Source organism: Armigeres subalbatus, chromosome 1, assembly GCF_024139115.2.
Source record: "Armigeres subalbatus isolate Guangzhou_Male chromosome 1, GZ_Asu_2, whole genome shotgun sequence".
NCBI classification, from domain to species: Eukaryota; Metazoa; Arthropoda; class Insecta; order Diptera; family Culicidae; genus Armigeres; species Armigeres subalbatus.
Genome location: NC_085139.1, coordinates 173,770,704 through 173,794,388, shown reverse-complemented (window position 1 = coordinate 173,794,388; position 23,685 = coordinate 173,770,704). Strand labels below are relative to the sequence as shown.

Here is a 23,685-nt window from a genome sequence, read left to right as displayed (position 1 = left end):
TTTGAAAACCCAAAATAGTTTGATTGGAAAACCCAACAGCATTCTGTTTCCAGCCCAAAGTTTTTAAGAACTGAATGTCTGTTAAAGTCTGTAACTTTAATCAAAAAGCCCGTATAACGTCTGTAATCTGTATGATGTCTGTAATGCGAAAGACCAAATGTCTGTATAAATACAGACATGTCTGTATGTTCCGGCATCCCCTGCTGACAGAACAACTAAAGAAAATTGTGAGGCACGGCTCACAATTAGAATTGAGTTCGTCAACTGCATACACACTTTGTTTTGATTTCGATTGTCAGTCCCATCGCTGAATGTCCTCATGGATAGCCTAATTGAGCACGTTTTCTGCAAACCCTGATTGTGTACAAGACACTACCGCAATGTAAATGTTGAACAACAAAAGTCCGTATTCTCTGAAACGCTGTTTACGCCGTCTATGCAAATCAATTTCTGCAGATATTTTGTTCAGACTCAAGCTTTTCTTCTACAAAATGGTGGTCCTCAATTACTAAATGCAAATAAATTCATCGCTGCGTCTCCCTCCGATGCTTTTTATGCACAAAGAAAATGACCCGTAAATTACATCATAACATTTTTCCTCGTAAATAGAAGAAGAAAACGAATTTTAATTAGCAAAAATTGTGTTTATTCATGAGTGAGCGCGGTTGAACAAATTCAACTTGTACTTTATTTCAACCGGTAAGAATGCTGATATATGAGTAATTATACGTGGTAGATACCTTTGATTATTTTATCATTTCTATATAATAAAGTTTTTATTATTATTCGAGTTAATTTCATTAAATCCATATTTTCATTGATGTTTAAGTATTATTGATTGAACAATTATAATCACGTTGATTGAACAATATTTTCGAAGAACGATTTTGCGATAAGGACTGTTCCACTTTACTTGATGCTCTATATATATCTTATCTTGAACAAAAAACAAGATACCAAATTTATTGGGTTATTCTAAGATGAAAACTCGCTGCTGAATAAGAAACAAACTGAGATATTCGTTCCTAATTCATTTTTTATTGTCAATTATGGCAGACTCTAGAACATAACACTAAGAAAAACTTCAATCATAAAGAAAGTAACCAAAAAAAAAAATAAAAACTAGATAAAAAATTAATCATAACGTAAAATAGGAGGAAAATTGAAACCTCGTATAGGAAATTTGAAATTATTAGAAGTAAAAAAGAACTAATCGCTCTGTGGTTCAACGAGCAATAGTCTAACTGGGTAAATGTTGTTTATCATCATTGTATATATTCATCTTAAATGTCGCTTTTGCTTACTAATTTTTCCACCACCAGTATATTTTTCTATGGATTCAGATATATTACAATAACGCTGTTCGCTGTTTTGATCCTCCTTGGCAATAGTTCCGATTGTAGAGAGCGGTTTGAAAGTTCTTTTCTACTGTCGATGTTGTACCCGGTCACCAGATTGTTGGAAATTCTATCAATCAGCTCCTGTCTCCTTCGACACTAACACTTTCGAACACTAACATTTTCTGAGCGCAGGCGAGGTTGCTCGCACTGTAGAGCTATCCGCCAACCGAGCTTGCTTTGTCCATTCACCTTCTATATCTACGTTTCAAACGATTGTTTGTTATTCTGCAGGGAAGTCACTCCAAAACTGAGTCGACCTGGAAGCGAGTGGAAACCTCTGGTGGTGCTAGTGCAGTGTGCCTTGGGACTCTCCACCGACTCGAAGCTTTGGTCCCAGTTGACAAGAAATCCATTCCTCTGAGAAGGAAGCTATTTTCTGTTTCTGTTTCCATCTGCCCGTGGGACGATGTGGCGATGCAAATTACCCTCAGAAAGGTAAGGCTTGGAAGCTAGTTGCGCATTCATATAGCGGCATGGATATTCTATTTGCAGCAAAATAAGGCTCAGTTCTACAGCCGATATCAGTGATGTTTCTGAACATGAAACGTTCTTGACTACGACAAAACACGTTAGACAGTGATTTTTCACACCAAACGGCTGGCCGTAGTACCGAACAGACGAGCTTCCATGACAATGGCGCCGAGTAGGCATCCTTTCACTATACGAAAACTAGTTGAATTTGTTTTTTGTTCGTTTCGATAATGACAGTTGTCCGATCTCAGTTTTCTTTACGAGCAACTCCAGCCTGGTGGGAATCGGTCGCAATGCATCTCTGCAGCATTCGTCGACTACCTGCGAAATATATCTCAAGGATCGCTTTCAACTAGCTTTGAGGAACGGGAGGATTCGACTGGAACTCCAAACGTGTCAGAGGAAAACTTGTGCAAAACGAAAAAAGATAGTGTGTCGGATGCGGAACCGGACCAACCAAATATAGTTGCAGGAAGTGTAGTTCAGATCAAATCTACCGCTCAGGTGAACACAAACAATGAACGTGGCAGTGGTTGTGTATGCGCCACAATACAAACAGACCTAATTGCGGCAGTATGTGAAGTGAAGCAAGACTCAAATCTAGTTCAGAAGATAATCAATCTACAAAAGTGATAAGCATTACAGCTGGAGCTCACAAGCGGAAGCGTGGGGCGACCAAATAACGCCCACGATTAGTGTTTGCCGCGAACCATTCTTCGGAGGAAGAATATCGACGGGAACATTCGTTGGGAAACAGGAAGAAAGATCGTTTGATAACGAGCATCAGAAGTGGAGGAGTGTAATGGTTCAGGAGGTATCCTTATCAATATTCACGGGTTTGAAGCAAAATAATACTTATCCAGAATACTACACTTAGCAGAAGTCTTCTGCTGCACAAACAGCTCTGCAAAAAACTACTGCTCCCCAATGCAAAATTAGTGAGAACGAAGCGATTGATTGTAGCTTTCGGGTCCGCGACGTTAGGCATAAAGACGCTAGGCATAATGGACGTTAGGCGTAACGGACGATAAGCATAATGTACGTTAGGCATAATTCTGTCTTCTTAATGTCATAGGCTGTTCTTTGGGTCATTTTATGCCTAACGTCCATTATGCCTAACGCACATTATGCCTATCGTCTATTATGCCTAACGTCAATTATGCCTAACGTACTTATGCCTAACGTCTTTAAGCCTATCGTCTACTATGCCTAACGGGGTATACCCGTAGCTTTCCGGTGAGGGCTGCTGATCTGTAAGAGTGGCTAAGAGAAGTTTGTGTCTTTCGTTTATCGTCGTTTGGATTGGAATATAAATTAAATTTTTGATAGATTTGGATTGAATCTAAATTGAATTGGAAATGGATTGGGTTGGATTTGGATAGAATTTGGATTGGATTTGGATCAGATTTGGATTTGGATTATATTTGGATTGGATTCAGATTGCATTTGGATTTGTGTTGGATTTGGATTGGATTGGATTCGGATCAGATTTGGATTTCGATTTGGTTTGGATTTGGATTGGATTTGGATGGAATTTGAATTGGATTTTGATTTGAATTGCATATGGATTGGATTTGGATTGAAGTTGGATTGGATAAATCCAAATGCAATCCAAATCCAATAAAAATTCAATCCAAATTCAATCCAAAGCCAATCGAAAACAAAACCAAATCCAATCCAAATCCAATTCAAATCCAATCCAGATCCAATCCAAATCCAATCCAAATCCAATCCAAATCCAATTAAAACCCATCCAAATCCAATCCAAATTCAATCCCAATCCAATCCAAATCCAATCCAGGTCCAATCCAAAACCAATCCAAATCCAATCCAAATCCAATCCAAATCCAAACCAAGTCCAATCCAAATCCAATCCAAATCCAATCCAAGTCCAATCCAAATCCAATCCAAATCCAATACAATCCAAATCGAATCCATATCGAATGCAAATCCAATTCAAATCCAATCCAAAATCTAATCCAAATCAAATTCAAATCCAAATTCCAATTGGATTGGATTTGGATTGAAGTTAGAATGGATTTGGATTGGATTTGGAATGGATTTGGATTGGAATTGGACTGGATTTGGATTGAATTCGGATTGGATTTAGATTGCGTTTGCATTGGATTTGGATTGGATTTTGATTGAATTTGGATTGAATTTAGATTGGATTTGGTTTGGATTTGAATCGAATTTTGTTTGAATTTGGATTGGATTTGATTTGATTGATTTGGACTGACTTTGGATTGGATCTGAACTGGAGCTGACTGGATCTGAAACTGAATTTGACTGACTTAGATTTGATTTGACTGCATCCTGTTCTTGACCTGATTTGAACTGAGCCTGGATCGACTTAGATTAGATCTGGATTGAACTTGGACTGAATCCTGGATCGATTTGGACTGGACTTGACTGGATTGGATCGATCTGACTGATCGATTTGACTGGATCTGGACTGGATTTGGACTGGATCGATTTGGACTGATTTGACTGGATTTGACTGACTTGACTGATTTGACTGATTTGGATTGACTTGACTGGATCTTTGACTGGATCGGATTGACTTGGATTGGATTTGGATCCGATTTAAATCCAACCGATCCGAATACAACCCAACCTGGATTGGATCTAGATTTGATCTGGATTGCATTCTGTCTTCGATTTGATCTGATTTGGAACTGAGCCTGGATTGAACCTGGAACGGATCTGGAATGATCTGACTGACTCTGGACTGGATTTGGACTGATCTGGACTGATGACTGGATCGATCTGGACTGGATCTGGACTGGATCCGAACTGACTAAGATCTGATTTGGACCTGACATGACTTGGATCGACTTGAACCGTACCTGGACTGACCTGGACTGACTCTGGACTGGATCTGAACTGGAGCCGACTGACCTGGACCGATCTGACCTGGACTGACCTGACTGGATCTTGACTGGATTTGACCGACCTGACTGGACGTGGATTGACCTGGGGCAGATTTGGACTGGAACTGACTGACCTGGACTGATTTGGACTGAATCTGAACTGATCTGAACTGGACTGGATCGGACTGTATCTGGATCGATCTGGATTTAATCGGAATCCAACCAACTCCAGTCCAATCCAACCATCCAACCATCCATCCAATCCAATCCAATCTGAACCAACCAAACCCAACTGGCTCTGGACTGACCTGACCTGACTGGATCGGATCTGGACTGACCTGACTGGATCTCTGACTGGATTTGGATCGACTGGACCTGACCTTGACTGGATCTGACCTGACTTGACTGGACTTGACTGGATCTGACTGACCTGGACTGGATCGGATCTGACTCTGATCGATTTGGATTGACTTGGACTGATCGGACTGGATCCTGACTGGATCTGGATCGGATCTGGACTGACCTGATTGACTTGACTGATTGGACTGACCGGATCTGAATCTGGACTGACCTGGAATCGGATCTGACCTGATCTTCTTTGATCTGGACTGACCTGACTGGACTGGACTTGAATCGGATCTGGACTGACCTGACTGGATCTGGACTGGATCTGACTGACCTGGATACTGATCTGGACTGATCTGGACTGGATCTGGACTGATCTGACTGATCTGGACTGATCTGGACCGACCTGACTTGATCTGACCGATCTGACCTGACCGACCTGGATTGACTGATCGACCTGAATTCTGGATCTGGATCTGACTTGGACCTGACCGGACTGGACTGACCTGACCGATCTGGACTGACTGGACTGGATCGACTGACCGATCTGGACTGACCTGGACTGGATCTGGACTGGATCTGACTTGGACTGACCTGGACCGGATCTGGACTGACCTGACTGATCTGACTGGATCTGGACTTGATCTGACTGGATCTGGACTGATTTGACTGATCTTGACTGACCTTTGGACTGACCTGGATTGACTTGACTGATCTGGACTCGACCTGGACTGGATTTGACTGATCGACTGGATCGACTTGACTGGATCTGGACTGGATCTTGATTTGATCTGGATCGACCTGGACTGGACTTGGACTGGATCTGGACTGACCTGGACTGGATCTGACTGATCTGGACTGACTGACCTGGACTTGATCTGGACTGATTGACTTGGACTGGACTGATCGACTGACCTGGACTGACCTGAATCGACTCTGGACTGGATCTGGACTGGACTGATCGATCTGACTTGACTGACCTGACTGGACCTGGACCGATCTGGACTGGATCTGACTGACCTGGACTGGATCTGGATCGGATCCTGACCGATCGACTCTGGACTGACCTGACTCGATCTGGACTGACCTGGGATCGACCTGACTGACTGACTTGGATTGACTGGATCTGGATCGATCTGGACTGACCTGACTGGACTGACCTGATCTGACTGGATCTGATTTGGACCTGACTGACTGGACTGGATCTGGACTGGATCTCGGACTCGACCTGGACTGATCTGGACTGGATCTGGACTGGATCTGACTGGATCTGACTGACTGACTTGACTTGGATCGATCGACCTGACTGATCTGACTGGATCTGGACTGACCTGACTGGATCTGACCGATCCGGATCTGACTGGATCGACTGACCTGGACTGGACTTGGACTGACTTGACTGATCTGACTGGATCTGACTGACTCGGACTGGATCTGGACTGGATCTGGACCTGATTGACTGGACTGGATCTGGATCGATCTGACCGACTGACCTGGACTGGACTGAACCGACTGATCGGACTGGATCGGACTGGATTTGACTGACCTTGACTGGATCTGGACTGACTGATCTGGACTGACTGGATCTGACCTGGACTGGACTGGATCTGGACTGGATCTGACTGACCTGACCGATCTGACCTGGACTCCTGACCGATCTGGACTGGATCTGGACTGACTTGGACTGACCTGACTGACTCGACTGGATCTGGATCGATCTGACCGATCTGACTGGATCTGAATCGATCTGGACTGGATCTGGACTGATCCTGACTGATCTTGACTTGACTCGACTGGATCTGACCTGGATCTGGACTGGACCTGACTGATCTGGACTGACCTGACTGATCTGGACTGGATCTGACCGACCTGACTGACTTGACTTCGACTTGACTGATCTGACTGGATCTTGGACTGATCTGGACTGGACCTGACTGGATCTGGACTGATCGATCGACCTGGACTCGATCTGGACCGATCTGACTGGATCTGGATCGATCTTGGACTGACCTGGACTGGATCTGACTGACCTGGACTGGATCTTGACTGGACCTGGACTTGGACTTGACTGGATCTGGACTGACTTGGACTGGATCTGGACTGGATCTGGACTGACTTGACTGATCTGACTGACTGGATCTGACTGACTGGATCTGACCTGACTGACCTGACTGGATCGGACTGATCCTGACTGGACTGGACTGACTGGATCGATGGACCTGACTGGATCTGGACTGACCTGGACTGACTGGATCGGACTTGACTGACTGACTGACCTGATCCGGACTGGACCTGACACCGACTGGACTGACCTGACCGATCTGGACTGACCTGGACTGACCTGACTGACCTGACTGACTTGACTGGATCTGGATCGATCTGGACCGACTGATCTGGACTGACCTTGACTGGACCTGACTGAATTGGACTGGATCTGGACTGGACTGACTGGATCTGGACTGACCTGATTCGATCTGACTGACCTGTGGACTGGATCTGGACTGAATCTGACCGACTGGATCGACTTGGACTGGATCTGATGGACCTGACTGACCTGACCGATCTGGACTGAATCCGGGATCGACTGACCTGACTTGGACTGACCTGGATTCGATCTGACTGATCTGACTGGATCTTGAATCGACCTGGACTGACCTGACTGACTTGGACCGACTGGACCTGACTCGACTGGATCTGACCGACCGACTGACCTGGACTGACTTGACTGGATCTGGACTGACCTGGACTGACCTGGACTGGATCTGGACCTGGACTGGATCTGACTTGGATCTGGACTGGACTGACTGGACTGACTTGGATCGACCTGATCGACTGATCTGGACTGACCTGACTGACTTGGACTGGATCTGGACTGACCTGGACTGATCTGGATCGATCTGATCTGGACTGGATCTGACTGGATCGATTGACTGACCTGACTGACTGACCTGGACTGACCTGACCGATCTGGATCTGACCTGGACTGGACCTGGACTGGATCTGGACTGACCTGACTGACTTGACTGGATCTGACTGGATCTGGACTGATCTGGACTGGATCTGGACTGGACCTGGACCGATCTGACTGACCTGGACTGATCTGGACTGACCTGGACTGGACTGGATCTGACTGACCTGGACTGGATCTGGACTGACCTGACCGATCTTGACCGATCTGGACTGGATCTGGACTGACTCAGACCGACTGGACTGACTGGACTGATCCGACTGGACTCTGGACGGACTCTGGACTGGATTTCTGGACCGATCTGACTGGACCTGGACTGATCTGGACTGACTGACTGGATCTGGACTGGATCTGGACTGACTTGGACTGACTGGATCTGGACTTGATCTGACTGGATCTGATCTGGATTGACCTGACTGACTGACTGGATCTGGACTGACCTGGACTGACCTGACTGGATCTGGACTGACTCGATCGATCTGACTCCTGACTGGATCTGGACTGACCTGGACTGACCTGACTGACCTGGACTGGACCTGGACTGACTGGACTGATCTGGACTGGATCTGGACTGGATCTGGACTGACCTGGACTGGATCTGATTGACCTGACTGACTTGGACTGACTGACCTGGACTGGATCTGACTGATCGGACCTGGACTGGATCTGACTGATCTGGACTGACCTGGACTGGATCTGACCTGGATCGATCTGGACCGACCTGACTGGATCTGGACTGACCTGGACTGGATCTGGATCGACCTGGACTGGATTGACTGACCTGATCTGGACTGGATCTGGACTGGATCTGGACTGACCTGGAATCTGACTGGATCTGGACTGGATCTGACCGACCGGACTGACCTGGACTGACCTGACTGACTTGACTGGATTTGACTGGATCTGGACTGATCTGGACTGGATCTTGGACTGGATCTGGACTGACCTGGACTGATCGATCTGACTGGATCTTGGACCTGACTGGATCTGACTGGATCTGGACTGGACTGGACCGGATCTGACTGATCTTGACCTGACTGGATCTGGACTGGATCTGGACTGATCTTGACTGACCTGGATCGATTTGGACTGATCTGGACTGGATCTGATCGACTGGATCTGACTGACTGGACTTGACTGATCTGGACTGACCTGGACTGATCTGACTGGACCTGGACTGATCTGGACTGGATCTGGACTGGATCTGGACTGACCTGATCGGACTGGATCTGACTGGACTGACTTGACTGGATCTGGACTTGGACTGGATCTGACTGGATCTGATCGACTGACTGAATTGACTGATCCGACCTGACTGACTGGACTGGATCTGGACTGACTGGATCTGACTGGATCTGGACTGATCTGGATCGATCTGACTGGATCTGGGATCGACTCTGGATCGGACCTGACCTGACTGGATTGACTGACTGGATCGACTGACTGGACTGGACTGACCTGGACTCGATCTGGACTGGACCTGACTGGATCTTGACTGGATCTGGACTGGATCTGGACTGGACTGACTGATCTGGACTGACCGACCTGGACTGGATCTGGACTGACTGGATCGATTTGACCGATCTGGACTGGATCTGGACTGACTTGACTGGATCTGGACTGACCTGACTGGATCTGGATCGATCTGACTGGATCTGACCTGGATCTGACTTGACTGACTGGATCTGACCTGACTGGATCTGACCGACTTGACTGGATCTGACTCGACTGGACTGACTGACTGGATCTTGACTGGATCTGGACTGATTTGACTGGATCTGGACTGGATCTGGACTGACTGGATCGATCTGACTGATCTGGACTGGATCGGACTGGATCTGGACCTGGATCGGATCTGGACTGACCTGGATCGATCTTGGATCGACCTGACTGATCTGGACTGACCTGACTGGATCTGGACTCGACCTTGACTGGATCTGGACTGGATCTGGACTGGATCTGACTGATCTTGGACTGGATCTGACTGACCGGACCGATCTGACCGGATCTGGATCGACTGACTGACCTGACTGGATCTGACTGACCTGACTGGATCTGGACTGATGATCTGGACCGACTGACCTGACTCCTGGACTGACTGATCTGACCGATCTGGACTGACTTGACCGATCTCCGACCTGGATCTGACCGACTGAACGGATGACTGACTGACTGGACCTGGACTGGACTGACCTGATTGACTGACTGGACTTGGACTGACTCACCGACCTGGGACCTGAACCGATCTGGACTGGATCTGACTGACCTCGATCTGGACTGACTGGACCGGATCGACTGGACTGGACTGACCTGACTGACTCTGGACTGATCCTGACTGACCTGGACTGGATCTGACTGGATCTGGACTGACCTGACTGACTGATCTGGATCTGATCTGACTGATCTGACTGATCCTGGACTGATCTGACTGATTGACTGACCGATCTTGACTCGATCGATCGATCTGACTGATCTGGACTGACCGATCGACTGACTGGATCGACCTGACTGGATCGACTGGATCGACTGATCGACCGATCGATCGATCGACTGACTGATCTGATCGATCGATCGATCGATCTGATCGACTGATCTGACCGGATCTGACTGACTCGATCTGACTGATCGACTGACGGATCGACTGGATCGATCTGACTGATCGACTGGATCTGATCGGATTCGGATCGACTGACTGACCTGATTTGATTTGATTGACGGACTGAATCTTGGATTGACCGGATCAGACGGATTAACTGAACCAAACCAACCAAACCAACCAAACCAACCAAACCAACCCAAACCAACCAAACCAACCAAACCAACCAAACCAACCAAACCAACCAAACCAACCAAACCAACCAAACCAACCAAACCAACCAAACCAACCAAACCAACCAAACCAACCAAACCAACCAAACCAACCAAACCAATCCAAACCAACCAAACCAATCCAAACCAACCAAACCAACCAAACCAACCAAACCAATCCAAACCAACCAAACCAATCCAAACCAATCCAAACCAACCAAACCAACCAAACCAACCAAACCAACCAAACCAACCAAACCAATCCAACCAACCAAACCAACCAAACCAACCAAACCAATCCAACCAATCCAAACCAATCCAACCATCCAACCATCCAAACCAATCCAAACCAATCCAAACCAACCAGTCCAAACCAACCAACTAACCAACCAAACCAATCCAACCATCCAAACCAACCAACCAATTCAGTCCAATCTGTTCATCCAACTAACCAATTCAAACCAATTCAAACTAATTCAACCATCCAACCAAAATCCAATCCAAATTCAGAACCAACGTGAATCCAAACCAATCAACACAAACCAACCAATCAAAACATCCAACCAATTCAAACCCAATCCAAACCAACCTGGATTGACTGACTTGACTGACTGACCGACCTGGACTTGACGGATTGGATTTTGGACTGACTTTGGACTGATTGACTGATTTGATTGGATTTGGATTGGATTTGGACGACTGACCGATTTGGATTGGATTTGGATTGGATTTGGATTGGATTTGGATTGGATTTGGATTGGATTTGGATTGGATTTGGATTGGATTTGGATTGGATTTGGATTGGATTTGGATTGGATTTGGATTGGATTTGGATTGAATTTGTATTGGATTTGCATTTTATTTGGAATGGATTGGATTTGGATTGGAGTGGATTGGGTTTGGATTGGATTTTGATTGGATTCAGATTGGGTTGGCATTGGATTTGAACTGGATTTAGATCGAGCTGTGCTTGAATCAGGACTGGATTTTTTTGGAACTTGATTTGATTATTACTGGAAGTAGATAAATTTGGTTGGGTTTAAATTTTAATTTTATTTGAGTTTTATTTAGATTTTATTTCGATTTAATTCGAGCTGGACCAAACTAGGAAAATCGATAAAATTATTTTGATTTATCCAGCATTCTTAAAGAATAAATCGTTGTCAACAAGATCATTTTAAACCCGTTATTTTTACTGGTGTTGTATAATAGAAGCTGGTTGTTTTAGATTTGGATAGGTTTGAATTACTTATGGATTCGTTTGAAATTGAATTTACTTTTAATTTGAATTAACATTATAATGTATTAGCTAATGCGCCCAACTTAATAATTATCAATATTTTGGATGAGTAAGTTTTATCGTTCTGCCATTGTCGTATGGAAACATCAACCGTTTGTTATTCATTTTTCAAAACTAAGCAAATGTTTATTCAACTGGCTGTTTGAATGATTATCTTCAAATTCTGTGCTCTTATTTATCAAAAGGTATATTTTACCAGCGAAGAAACCGAAGAGGATGGTACCGCACCGGGAACGTACCACAAAATGCCGGAACCGCCGCAGGATATGTCTCCCCTGGCGGAGGATGACAATTTCTCGGAATCACTTTCCCAGCCAAACCAATCCTCACTGGAACAGGCCGAGTACGACATCATGATGGAGGGGGACATACCGGCTCCGGGCTGTGTGGCTCCGGCACCAACCCCGGCCCCGTCGATCGCTCCTCTGGCCGAGGTCGAGATGGATCCAGGCGACGACGAACCGGACACCGACGAGACGGACCATACCGAAACGGTGACGGTTCACGTGACTACCCGGGAGAAGCAGGAACAGGAACCGGAAGCGTCGGCCGGTGCAACGGTCGTTATCATTGAGGATCAGGTGAAACGGAAGAAACGTAGGGAGCGGAAGGATAAGGACTCTGTTCAGCAGCAGAAAAGTGAGGAAGACAATAGCGAGCGGAAAGGAAATGCTGTGTGTCCTTGGGATGATGAGTAAGTGACTTTTAGATTTTTTTTTCGCAAATAAAATGCTTGAGAGTAATTATTTCACTTTTCAGGGATGATTCCGCCACCGATGATGCTCCATATGTCAAAACGTATTCAACTCTTGGCTACTTGTGAATCATTTATAGAAAAGTTAAATGTAGTAAGTAATGCAAAGTCACGTCAAGAAACGTTAGTTTGAGCTGTTTTCTGAGTAGTTTTTGAGGAAGAGTATTTTAACTTCCTTTGCTCAACTACTAGTTAGTAACGAGGATTATGTGTGAGGGAAATTGTGTTGTTACAGGAAAAGGCTTATTTTGAAGACTTCTTACAATTGGAAGGTAATCAACAGCTACCAACAAATGCGTACAGAGATGGTATTTTCAGAAAGAATGAGTCAAATTTCCATTAGGATTACGATCCAAGCCCTAGAACTAATTCTATTGTGAAATTTCTCATGTAAACCAACTATTGACAGTTCCAGAGTGGGGAATAAATACATTCAGAGTGAATGAAAAAGAAGGTGATAAGAAATAATCCATCCTCCCAGTTACAAGATCTTTAGAGGGATACTTGATGGTCCAGAATTTCTTTGTGGTGCACCCGCGAGCCCCAATTTTGAGAACATAACAGACAACTGACCAACTGAAATGCATCAATCAACTACTGAACAGCCACTTCTGAGATCAAGCTGTTTCTTATCACATTCAAAAAGATGCAAAGGATCGTGTAGATGGTAACTACTTTTTGTGTTGGTTTTCTTCTTGATTAGATAATTAGTTTGAATCGATATCTCAAAATGTGTTTCCACATCTTAACATCACGAAACGGGTGGAAAACAAGCCACTGCATTTATGTGGATCCATTACATTGAAATATAACATCATGAACAAAAAAGAAACAAATGAATCTAATCCAATTACATTCGTATAATAATGTCTAGTTAAAGGAAAACTTAAATGTTAGCATTTAATATAAGAAATGAAGATCGAAGACAAATGTTTTCTATAGTGCATCGACAACTTGGAGGAATTAATGAACGAGAATAAATGTATCAAAAGTAACTTAGGTTAAGAAACTATCATTGGATTCAGAACGGATCAATGTTGGATTCAGTCAGGAAATATGAGAACAACCGTTCCTGTCAATAGCATTGCTCCTAGCATAAGAAGTTATTCAATAATCGTACTTCTTGCTTACGGCATACTTTTTAGAGGAATCATGTGAACTCTACCAAACATTACCCATTACAGTATATTTGAATACAAAATTTGAGCAAAGTGTATTGATATACGTCATCTATGGCATGAGGATGAATTAAAGTCACAGAATCATAACATTATAGGAAACCTCTTTTTTTGTGGACGACTAATTCAGTCGCAAACACAAGTTATAACACAACATCATGGAAAGCTATTAGAGTAGTGAATAAGAGACATTATCCCTTTTTTGTTTACCAATCATAGAAAACCAACAAAAAAGTAAAAGGTCAAGGAAATGTAAGCTGGCGAATGAGTGAGCAATAAATTGAGCAAAGAAAATTGGAAGGAACTGTCATTTGTCATGTGGATTACATTAAGTGTGGTTTTAAAATGTTCAACATGATTAATTTCATGGGCGAAATTTTAACTGCGTGTTAGGTCAACATTTTCGGTAGCCATTAATTACCTTGCTGTTGAAAGATGATTGAAAAGTAGGACTGTAGAATGTGTTTTTTTACTACTGTTCATGGAATCACTATTTAGCCAGAGAATGAAAAGCAAAATTCTTCTTTTCAAATGCGATGGGATGAACAAACTATCGATATGGACTGCTGAAGCTTTCATATGCAAGAATAAAGAGTGAAGGAAAATAGTTTCAACTAAAAAACAAATAAAAAATAAAATGAGGAGGTATTGTATTGTAGTTGGTAACGGATTAAAGATAAATTGCGGTGCAGTAGGAGAAAGATGAGAACTTGATGAATTCAGGAAGTTGAATTTGAAAGCTGGCTTGCGCGAAGTAAGATTAATGAACTAGAACAAGGGTTAGCAAATGACACAGAAAGTGGTTTAAAAAGTTGAGTATTAACATTTCCAATGTTTTTTGTTTGCTTATGATAATTTGCAATTCGGATGATTCTAATAGTTGAAAAACATTGCATGAGGTTCGACTAGATTGCTTTCTGTCAAATAAACGTTTTGTGGGGCCTTCCTTAGCCGTGCGGTAAAACGCGCGGCTAAAGAGCAATACCATGCTGAGGGTGGCTGGGTTCGATTTCCGGCATCGGTCTAGGCAATTTTCGGTTTGGAAAATGTCTCGACTTCCCAGTGTCCCAGTGGAGGATGTAATGCCATTTAAAAGAAAAAGAAAAGAACGTTTTATCATTGCCTATTCTTGATAATCTTCTCGTTGCATGCTTTTCTAACTTGGCGGCAAGAACAATGCCTTGCGTGTCCAAAAATCCTAGATCGTCTACGGATTCAAAATTCAACAAAGGTAATTCTAGAGTAACTTTTTAAAGAATTACCTTGTTTATATTTGTGAAGTGGAAGTCCACTGTGGGCAACGTTGATAATGTGAAGCATTTGATGCGTTCTTTTGGAATCATCTTAATGCAGTCCAAATTGTTTACCTTTCATCAATGTTTCCAAGGATGTCTATTTGATATAGGTTGAGTTTGCCCAATATGCACCCTTTAAGCTTTTGCAATATTTTACTTAATATGAACTGAAATATCAAATCATTCCAAAGTGCAACCTCAAACTCGTTTGATTTTTAACGCATTCAAATTGTGTTAAACTGTTTCGTTTATTATCACAGCTTCATCAGCTGGCTCTATTAATGTAGAAACTTGGCATTGAATAGATACCATTTTAGAAATTTTAGAAGAATATAAAAAGCAAAAGCTGGTAATTTCATGCTATGTTTTCTTTTAAACTATTCAAACTATTTACAAACAAACGGATTCTTGATTCCATGAACGATTTTGTTTAGCACAGTATTACAGTTTTGGTTACGCTACCAGTACACGCTTTGCCATATCGTCCAACATTTTTCCTGTCAGACTGACATCCATGTCGATGTCTCATCAGATGCTAGAAGCAAGATGTTTAGATGGCCTTTTTCACATACTTGACGACTAGACAAAGAGTGTACTGCGAGCTTTAGATAACGGGTTTTTGGAATGAAACAGTCGGAAATGATTCCAGATATTGGAAATCATGTTAGTCTATCAATGAATTAAATTTAATATCCCAGCAGAAGCAAAGGGTGAGATTCGTGTATGTATATGATTGTTGTTTAAGCTATATAGCTACTAAAATTGCTATCAACCCTCTCGTTCTTCTAACAAATAAAGCATACAAATATATCTAAAAAAATATCTCAAAAAAGCAACTGGAAAAACACTCCTTTTGGACAACCAAAACGCAACCATTTACTTATTAGATCTTGTCTACAACAAAGTGAAATACGAAATACATTATCAGAGGAAAAATAAAGCCACCGGATATAGATCAGCGTAAACTATTTACTTTAGAAAAATTGTTACCCTCTTTAACCAACAAATAGCGTTAAGAATCAATTCGCGTAGAAAGCCACAACAATATTCCAATCAAACCGCATCTTTTAACGGGTATAAGCTAATAAGTGGTAGTTTGACATATGGGCTTAACATGAAGCTTCTAGATGCTCCCAGCTGTTCTACGGCCTTTCCAAATGTCGAAGAGAGATGCTTTAGAAACTAGTAATCATTATTGCTTGAAAAGCGGCGATTTTTTATTAGTTCGCATTGTATAGGTAACATATTTTGCCTCTGTATCGGTTCCTCATCTAGCGATTATTTATTGCTTGCTTGCAAATTACTTTCGGTTTGAACCAAACCACATCATAAAACTCTCATAGCAAAGCTAAATATAATTTAGTTACAAATCGATACTTTACTTGGCTCAAAGCACCAATTTCAAACTCGTCGCTTTCCTATTAGTGAGAGAAACAAAACAACAAAATTTAAGAGATTCTATAATGATTAATTAGTACTAGATAAAATAGAAGGAAAAACAAAATGAATTCAAGACAAACAAACCCAACACATCGCGACAGTTTGTTGAATTTTATCGCTCGTAAAAAATAAACTAGTCTAGTGAGAGAAACAAAATACAAACAGAGATTTAAAAATTGTCCGAGAAATGTAGACATTTGACTTGATTATATTAGTGATTATAAAACTAAGAAGTAATGTTACTAACATAAATATAAAAACAATGCTAGATGGAAGAAGTTAATGAATACAGAATAAAATGCCAGTTAGTGTGCCGCTGTATGTTGGAAAAATACATTGAAAAATAGAAGCGATTCGATGATGGAACAGAACCGAAAAAATAAAGGAAGGTAAATGGAACGACCATAGCTGGTACCCTGGATCTAAGCTGCATCATTCAGCCACCCACATGTTGCAGTCCCGTGCGCAACCAGGAATATTTGTAATGAATTTTATTTTTGAACCATTATTAGAACCCGAAAATCTCTGCAAGGGATGACAACATGAAAAAAATAATGATCAAACATGTACGAAATAGTAATTTGTTGTATAATTAAATCGAAAAAAGTACAATAACACATAAAATGAGATTGGTAAGAAGCGCAAAAAGTAAAGAATGACAAAAATGTTAAAAAAAAGGTTGCATTTTATTTAACATAGCAAAGAAACATCCTTGAACGAATGAGGCAAAATAAAGTAAAAAAATCACAATGAAACTGAGATGCCGTGCTCCACATGTTTTGCAGTTTCTTAACTGCACACAATACTTATTTACCTACATGCCAGTGTATTACACAACGGAATTGTTGAGTCGCACTGCCCTTAATATGAACCACAAAGCGAAGGGTGGTTGGCATAACAGACGGAATGTTGTATCTAGCGGCTGTTCTCTTCAAAAGCATTATCTGCTATGCCTTTTCAGTTGTTCAATGTTCGGTTATCTGCGTTCGACTACTCATGTTTATAAATCCAGCAGCTCATTAGCACAACAGGATGTACGAGTTTGCGTACTCGACGAAACTCTTCATACCAACTGTGGGGAATAAAATTGGTTTTATTTTTCTTTGGGAGGCCTCAAAGAAAAGTAAGTTCCATGTTGTATTGTTTTCTTCTAACGGAAATAGTTGTCAGTTGAGAATCTTTCAGGTCAAGTTTCAGAGACATTTTCAAGTCCCTTTGAAACGCGAAGCGGGTTACGGCGAGGTGATGGTCTTTCGTGTCTGCTATGCAACATCGGTTAAGAGGGGGTAGCTAATACGAACAGCAGGAATTGACAGGATTGGTACGATTTTCACGAAGTCTGTTCAGCTTTTTGGTTTTCGCGATGACATTGATATAATGGCACGTAAGTTCTAGAAGCTGGAGGATACCTACATCAGACTGAAGAGACAATCTCAGCGTTTTGTAATATTCAGCAATAGGAAGAGGCTCAAGAGATCCACCACATGTTTGTTGTTGAAAATATCGTGTACTAGGGATCACTCCACTATGGTCCAGGATACAGATTTACGCGGAAAGATTAATTTTACGCCAAAACTATATTTTTTTAGAAAAAACTGTTGTTCTACAAAATTGTTCAAAATAGTAAGGCCATCATTATGGTTCTACCAAAAAATAGGGTGGCCCATCATATAAAAAAATAGAAAATATTTTTCAATTTATTGCATCTTCTGAAGACTTCTGGGGCTTCTTCCGTTGTCGAGTTATATTAATTTATTTGAAAAAAAAACATGATTTTAGTAAAATTGATTAAACTTGAGATAAATAAAATAACATATCCCCAATTTTTTGAAATAATAAAGAATATTAATTTCTCTTTCAAATGCCGTGCAAATATATTTTTTTGGTCTGCCCTAACCGGAGATATCAACTTATGAAAAAAATGTAATTTTGACAGAAAAACGATTATAAATTTTGATTGGAAAAAGATATTGAGCATATTTACCCATCAAAAGCTGCATTTTTTTAGCTCTAAAAGTCACCTGAACACGAATTTTTCGAGAAATCTAAAACAAAAAAAGTAGATCAAAAATACTGTTTTTGTGAGGTACACCCTAATCCAATTAGGTAAAATTGCTCTAAATCAGCCAACTTAATTGAGCCACAGAATTTTTTTTCTAGCAAAATTGATTGGAATAAGCTACGCTACAACTTTGTAGAACATAACATGTCAATATTCTGAGAAATAAAAAAAAAAATCTATTTTTTTTAATATGATGGGCCACCCTATTTTTTGGTAGAACCATAATAATGGCCTTACTATTTCGAACAATTTTGTAGAACAACAGTTTTTTCTAAAAAATATAGTTTTGGCGTAAAATGCATCTTTCCGCGTAAATCTGTATCCTGGACCATAGTGCACTGGTGACCGCTAAAAAGATATCAGCATAGAAATTCGTATACGCATCGTGGCTAGGAATCGTACATACATTGGACTATAATTGAAAATCAAGTCGTTTTCGGCCGTTGCAGTCTTGTAAAGCAGCAAAAACAAGTTTAACTTCTGCATCCGACGGTTTCGGTAATTTATTTTACTTTTTTCAAGGATTTGAAGCTTGTTTCGTTGTTAGAATGGAAGTGTTGCACACTAATGTAGTCCATTCAATGGTACAATGGCGCCCGCTTCGGAACATAGGTTACAGTTATTTTGCGCTGCACTGTATCGTAGGTGGCTTTTTTGCTATAAACCATAAAGCATCTCTTCTTTTTACTATACTTTCCACTATAATTCTCCACCTACGGGTTTGTGCACTGTAGCCGATGGCCGTCTGCGGTTTTGAAATAAAACTGCGTTTGGGGCTTGAGAGCGTCAAAACCAAAATCAGAACCTCGAGAGAGAATTCAACTTGACTGATACTGACGTCATCCATGCGAATAATTTTTTGAAGCGTTCCCTTCGACGTGAGCTTGTGATTCTGCTCCCGATGGCAAATTTCTGCGGTCACCAAGCAAATATGATTTGCACTTTAAACAAAATTTATCATGGCTCAACCTTCTTTAATTGAAATTGTGGTTCTGAAATTATCCGATCAATTTCCAATAATGAGCCTTTCGAATCACTAACATCAACCACTCATTAGTTTGGATTTGCAAGAAAATTGTGGCTTGAGAGCTACTTCCTCTGATGATTACCACTAAATGGTACGTTGCAGAAATTTGCTCCACTGCTGCTGCCAAAACTGCCACAAACGCCATCGTAGTGAAACACAACCGATAGTCCGAATGTTGTGAGAAAAACCCAGATCAATCCACCTAGCGTTGGTGGTGCCTTTCTCGCGCATTAGAATAATAAGAAAAATACATAAGAGAGGTCGAAATAGCACTTTAGGGGGATAGATTTTACTTTTTCCATTAATTCATATGCATTTGCGGTCATTTGAATGCAAAAAAAAATTTTTTTTCGTTTTTGAAATTTTTTTTCCCAAGGGGGGACCCTTGGTAGAAAAACAATGTTTTTTCAATAACTTTGGAACGCAATGACCGATCGGGCCAATTTTCAATAGAAAACAACTAGGCCACAATCCGCGTCGACTGCAACTTGTTGCGAGCAAATCGAATAATGCTAAGTACCAAAAAGTGTGTCTCACATTTTTGTACACACACACACATACATACACACATACAGACATCACCTCAATTCGTCGAACTGAGTCGATTGGTATATAACACTATGGGTCTCCGAGCCTTCTATCAAAAGTTCGGTTTTGGAGTGATCCTATAGCCTTTACGTATACTTTGTATACGAGAAAGGCAAAAATACTTGAGTGCTGCTAATGCTGACGATGACGACCACACGGCCCGGTGCGGTGGTAAAAAAATTTATGCAGCAACTCCGCCGATGGCGATGCTGGGACCGCTTTCCGCGACATCTCAAAATGGTTTAGGGTCATTTGGCAGAATGCCGATTGGCCGAATGTCGTACGGCCGAATCCATTTGGCCGAAAGGGTCATTTGACCGCACGCCATTTGGCGGAATGCTATTTCGCGGAAAAGTTGAAATACATTTCCTTATTAAGCGTGTGAAGTGAAAAGTTAGTAGTGCGAAGAAAGATCGTTAACGTTGATCGAAACCAAATAAACCAACTTAATACAATGAGCTGGATTAACAAGTATGACATTCTCTGATCGGTTTGCATGCGACATTTGATACAAAACGCTCAATACAACGAGTGCCACAAAGAATAATTCAATTATCAACAATTATTGTTTTTGGTGTTGTGTGAAGCTATTGGTAAGAAGTAAGATGCGACAAGTGAGATAGCGAGCAGCAAACAAGATCATCTCAGAATGAAGAATAAACAAAGAAAAAGGAAGGAGGAAGAAGCAGGTAGAAGCAAAAAGAATAAAGGAAGGAGGAAGAAAAATTAAAAAGAAGAGAGAAGGAAGAACGACGAAGTAAAAAGGAATAAGGAAAGAAGAAGAAAATTTGGAAAAAATGGAGAAGGTATAAAATAGAAGGACGAAGGAATAATAAATAAGGATGAAGGAAGAAGGTAGAAAAAAGAAGAAAGAAAGAAAAAGGAATAAGGAAGAAGGAAGAAGAAAGCCTTTTACCCAACAACTCCTATCCCTACCTCCTCGTGGCGCTGGCCGGGAAACGATCAACCCTAGGGAAGATCGGGTAATCAACCCCGGTGGGAACTATGGTCGTATGCTGACAGGGAAGTGGGGTTTGCTCCTCTCCGGAGGTGCAAATCTTACTGACCGTCTGTTCTCCATGTCAGGATCGGCTCACAACAGCGTCTGTTCTCCATGTTAAGGGCGGCTAGTCATCGTCCGAGTGCCAGCGAGGGACTCTAAGTGAAACTGTGCACCGTGATGCACCGGGAATAAGGAGGAATGGTCCTCCTGAAATTTATGGGGTTTGGTGTCAGGCCTTGCAAGCCAGCCTTAAAAAATCATACGCAACGAACAATCAACAAGAGAGTACGGACCGGAACCATCGACGTAGACTAATGCGACGAAAAGGAACTAGCGATTGGATACTCGGTTCGTGGAACTGCAAATCTCTCAACTTCATCGGGAGCACACGCATACTCGCCGATATGCTCAAGGACCGTGGATTCGGCATCGTAGCGCTGCAGGATGTTAGTTGGAAGGGGTCAATGGTGCGAACGTTTAGAGGTAATCACTGCACTGATGATGATAAGGACGCATTCTACGCGCAGCTGGAACGTGAGTACGCCAGCTGCCCAAGCCACGACGTTAAAATCATCATAGGAGATTTGAACGCTCAGGTTGGCCAAGAGGAGAAGTTTAGACCGACCATTGGAAAGTTTAGCGCTCGATGGCTGACGAACGAATACGGCTTACAATTGATTGATTTCGCCGCCTCCAATAATATGGCCATTCGCAGCACCTACTTCCAACACAGCCTCCCGTATCGGTACACCTGGAGATCACCACTGCAGACAGAATCACAAATGGACATCGATTGATGGACGGCACTTCTCCGACATTATCGACGTCAGGACGTATCCTGGCGCTAACATCGACTCTGACCACTATCTGATGATGGTTAAACTTCGCCAAAAACTATCCGTCAAAAACAATGTTCGGTACGACCTAGAGCGACTAAAGCAACCTGATGTCGCCGCTGCATAGGAGCAGCATCTCGAGGCAGCGTTGCCGGAAGAGGGTGAGCTCGATGGAGCCCCTCTTGAGAACTGTTGGAATACAGTTAAAGCATCCATTTACGACGCAGCGGAGAACAACGTCGGGTATGGTTGGTTCGACGAAATGTGCAGACAGATTCTGGAGGAGAAGGACGCAGCGTGGGCGGTCGCGCTGCAACAAGGTACCCGGTGGAACGTGGGACGTTATAGACGGAAGCGAAGACAGCAGACTCGCCTTTTTCAGGAGAAGAAATGCCGCCTGGAAGAAGCGGAGTGCAGATAGAGAACATTTAAATGGCGCTGAGAGTAAAGGCAGTGAAAGTCAAGGCTGCAGATGAAATGACTACGTCAGCACTGCGGACGATGGAAGCCTACCAGCCCCCACCTTGAGAGAAGTTAAGGATGTCATCCAACAGCAAAAGACCAATAAATCAACTAGTAAGGATGGTATCGGAGCTGGGCTCATCAAGATGGGCCCGGAAAAGCGAGGCACTTGCCTGCACAAACTGATAGTCAGAATCTGGGAAACTGAACAGCTACCGGAGGAGTGGAAGGAAGGGGTTATATGCCCCATCTACAAAAATGCGACAAGCTAGAGTGTGAGAACTTCCGAGCGATCACTGGTCATCTGTGGAAGTCGGACCTATTACGGGCTCCAGAAGAAACTGCGGTGAAAAAGAATCGCACCGCACCGTGTCATGTACAAGACGCTGACAAGACCGGTTTTCCTCTACGAACATGAAACATGGACAATGCTCGAGGAGGACTTGCAAGCACTCGGAATATTAAAGAGATGGGTGCTTAGGACTATCTTTGTCGGTGTGCAAGAAGACGGTGTGTGGTGGCGAAGAATGGACCACGAGCTCGCCCAGCTCTACGGCGAACCCAGTATCCAGAAGGTAGCTAAAGCCGAAAGGGTACGATGGGCAGGGCATGTTGCAAGAATGTCGGGCAGCAACCCTACAAAGATGGTGTTCGCTTCTAATCCAATGCAAAACGATTTGGCGAGCGTTGGGCGCATTCGAGAATGAATAGATGCGGCCTCGAAACGTGTATTGTGGCTTCAAATTGTTGATTCAGTGTTATCTGTTCAGATGTGAACTAAATAAATGAATGATTTAAATTCAAGAATCGTATGGACACTACTATGCAAGACAACATCTACCGGGTCGACTAGTACGCAATAGAACACGCTTGTG

The 23,685-nt window shown here is 42.6% G+C and overlaps 1 protein-coding gene across 1 annotated transcript in view; it reads left to right on the top strand.

Moving 5' to 3' along the window:
• LOC134205540 (uncharacterized) overlaps positions 1–17,509 on the top strand; it is an 86,476-nt gene extending 68,967 nt beyond the window's left edge. Inside the window, exons 2-3 of the mRNA XM_062680838.1 lie at positions 12,351–12,859; positions 12,925–17,509. Coding sequence (XP_062536822.1) covers positions 12,411–12,859; positions 12,925–12,988 — 513 coding nt within the window. The 5' untranslated portion in view covers positions 12,351–12,410 and the 3' untranslated portion in view covers positions 12,989–17,509. The remainder of the gene's footprint in view (positions 1–12,350; positions 12,860–12,924) is intronic.
• The last annotated feature ends 6,176 nt before the right edge of the window (positions 17,510–23,685 follow it).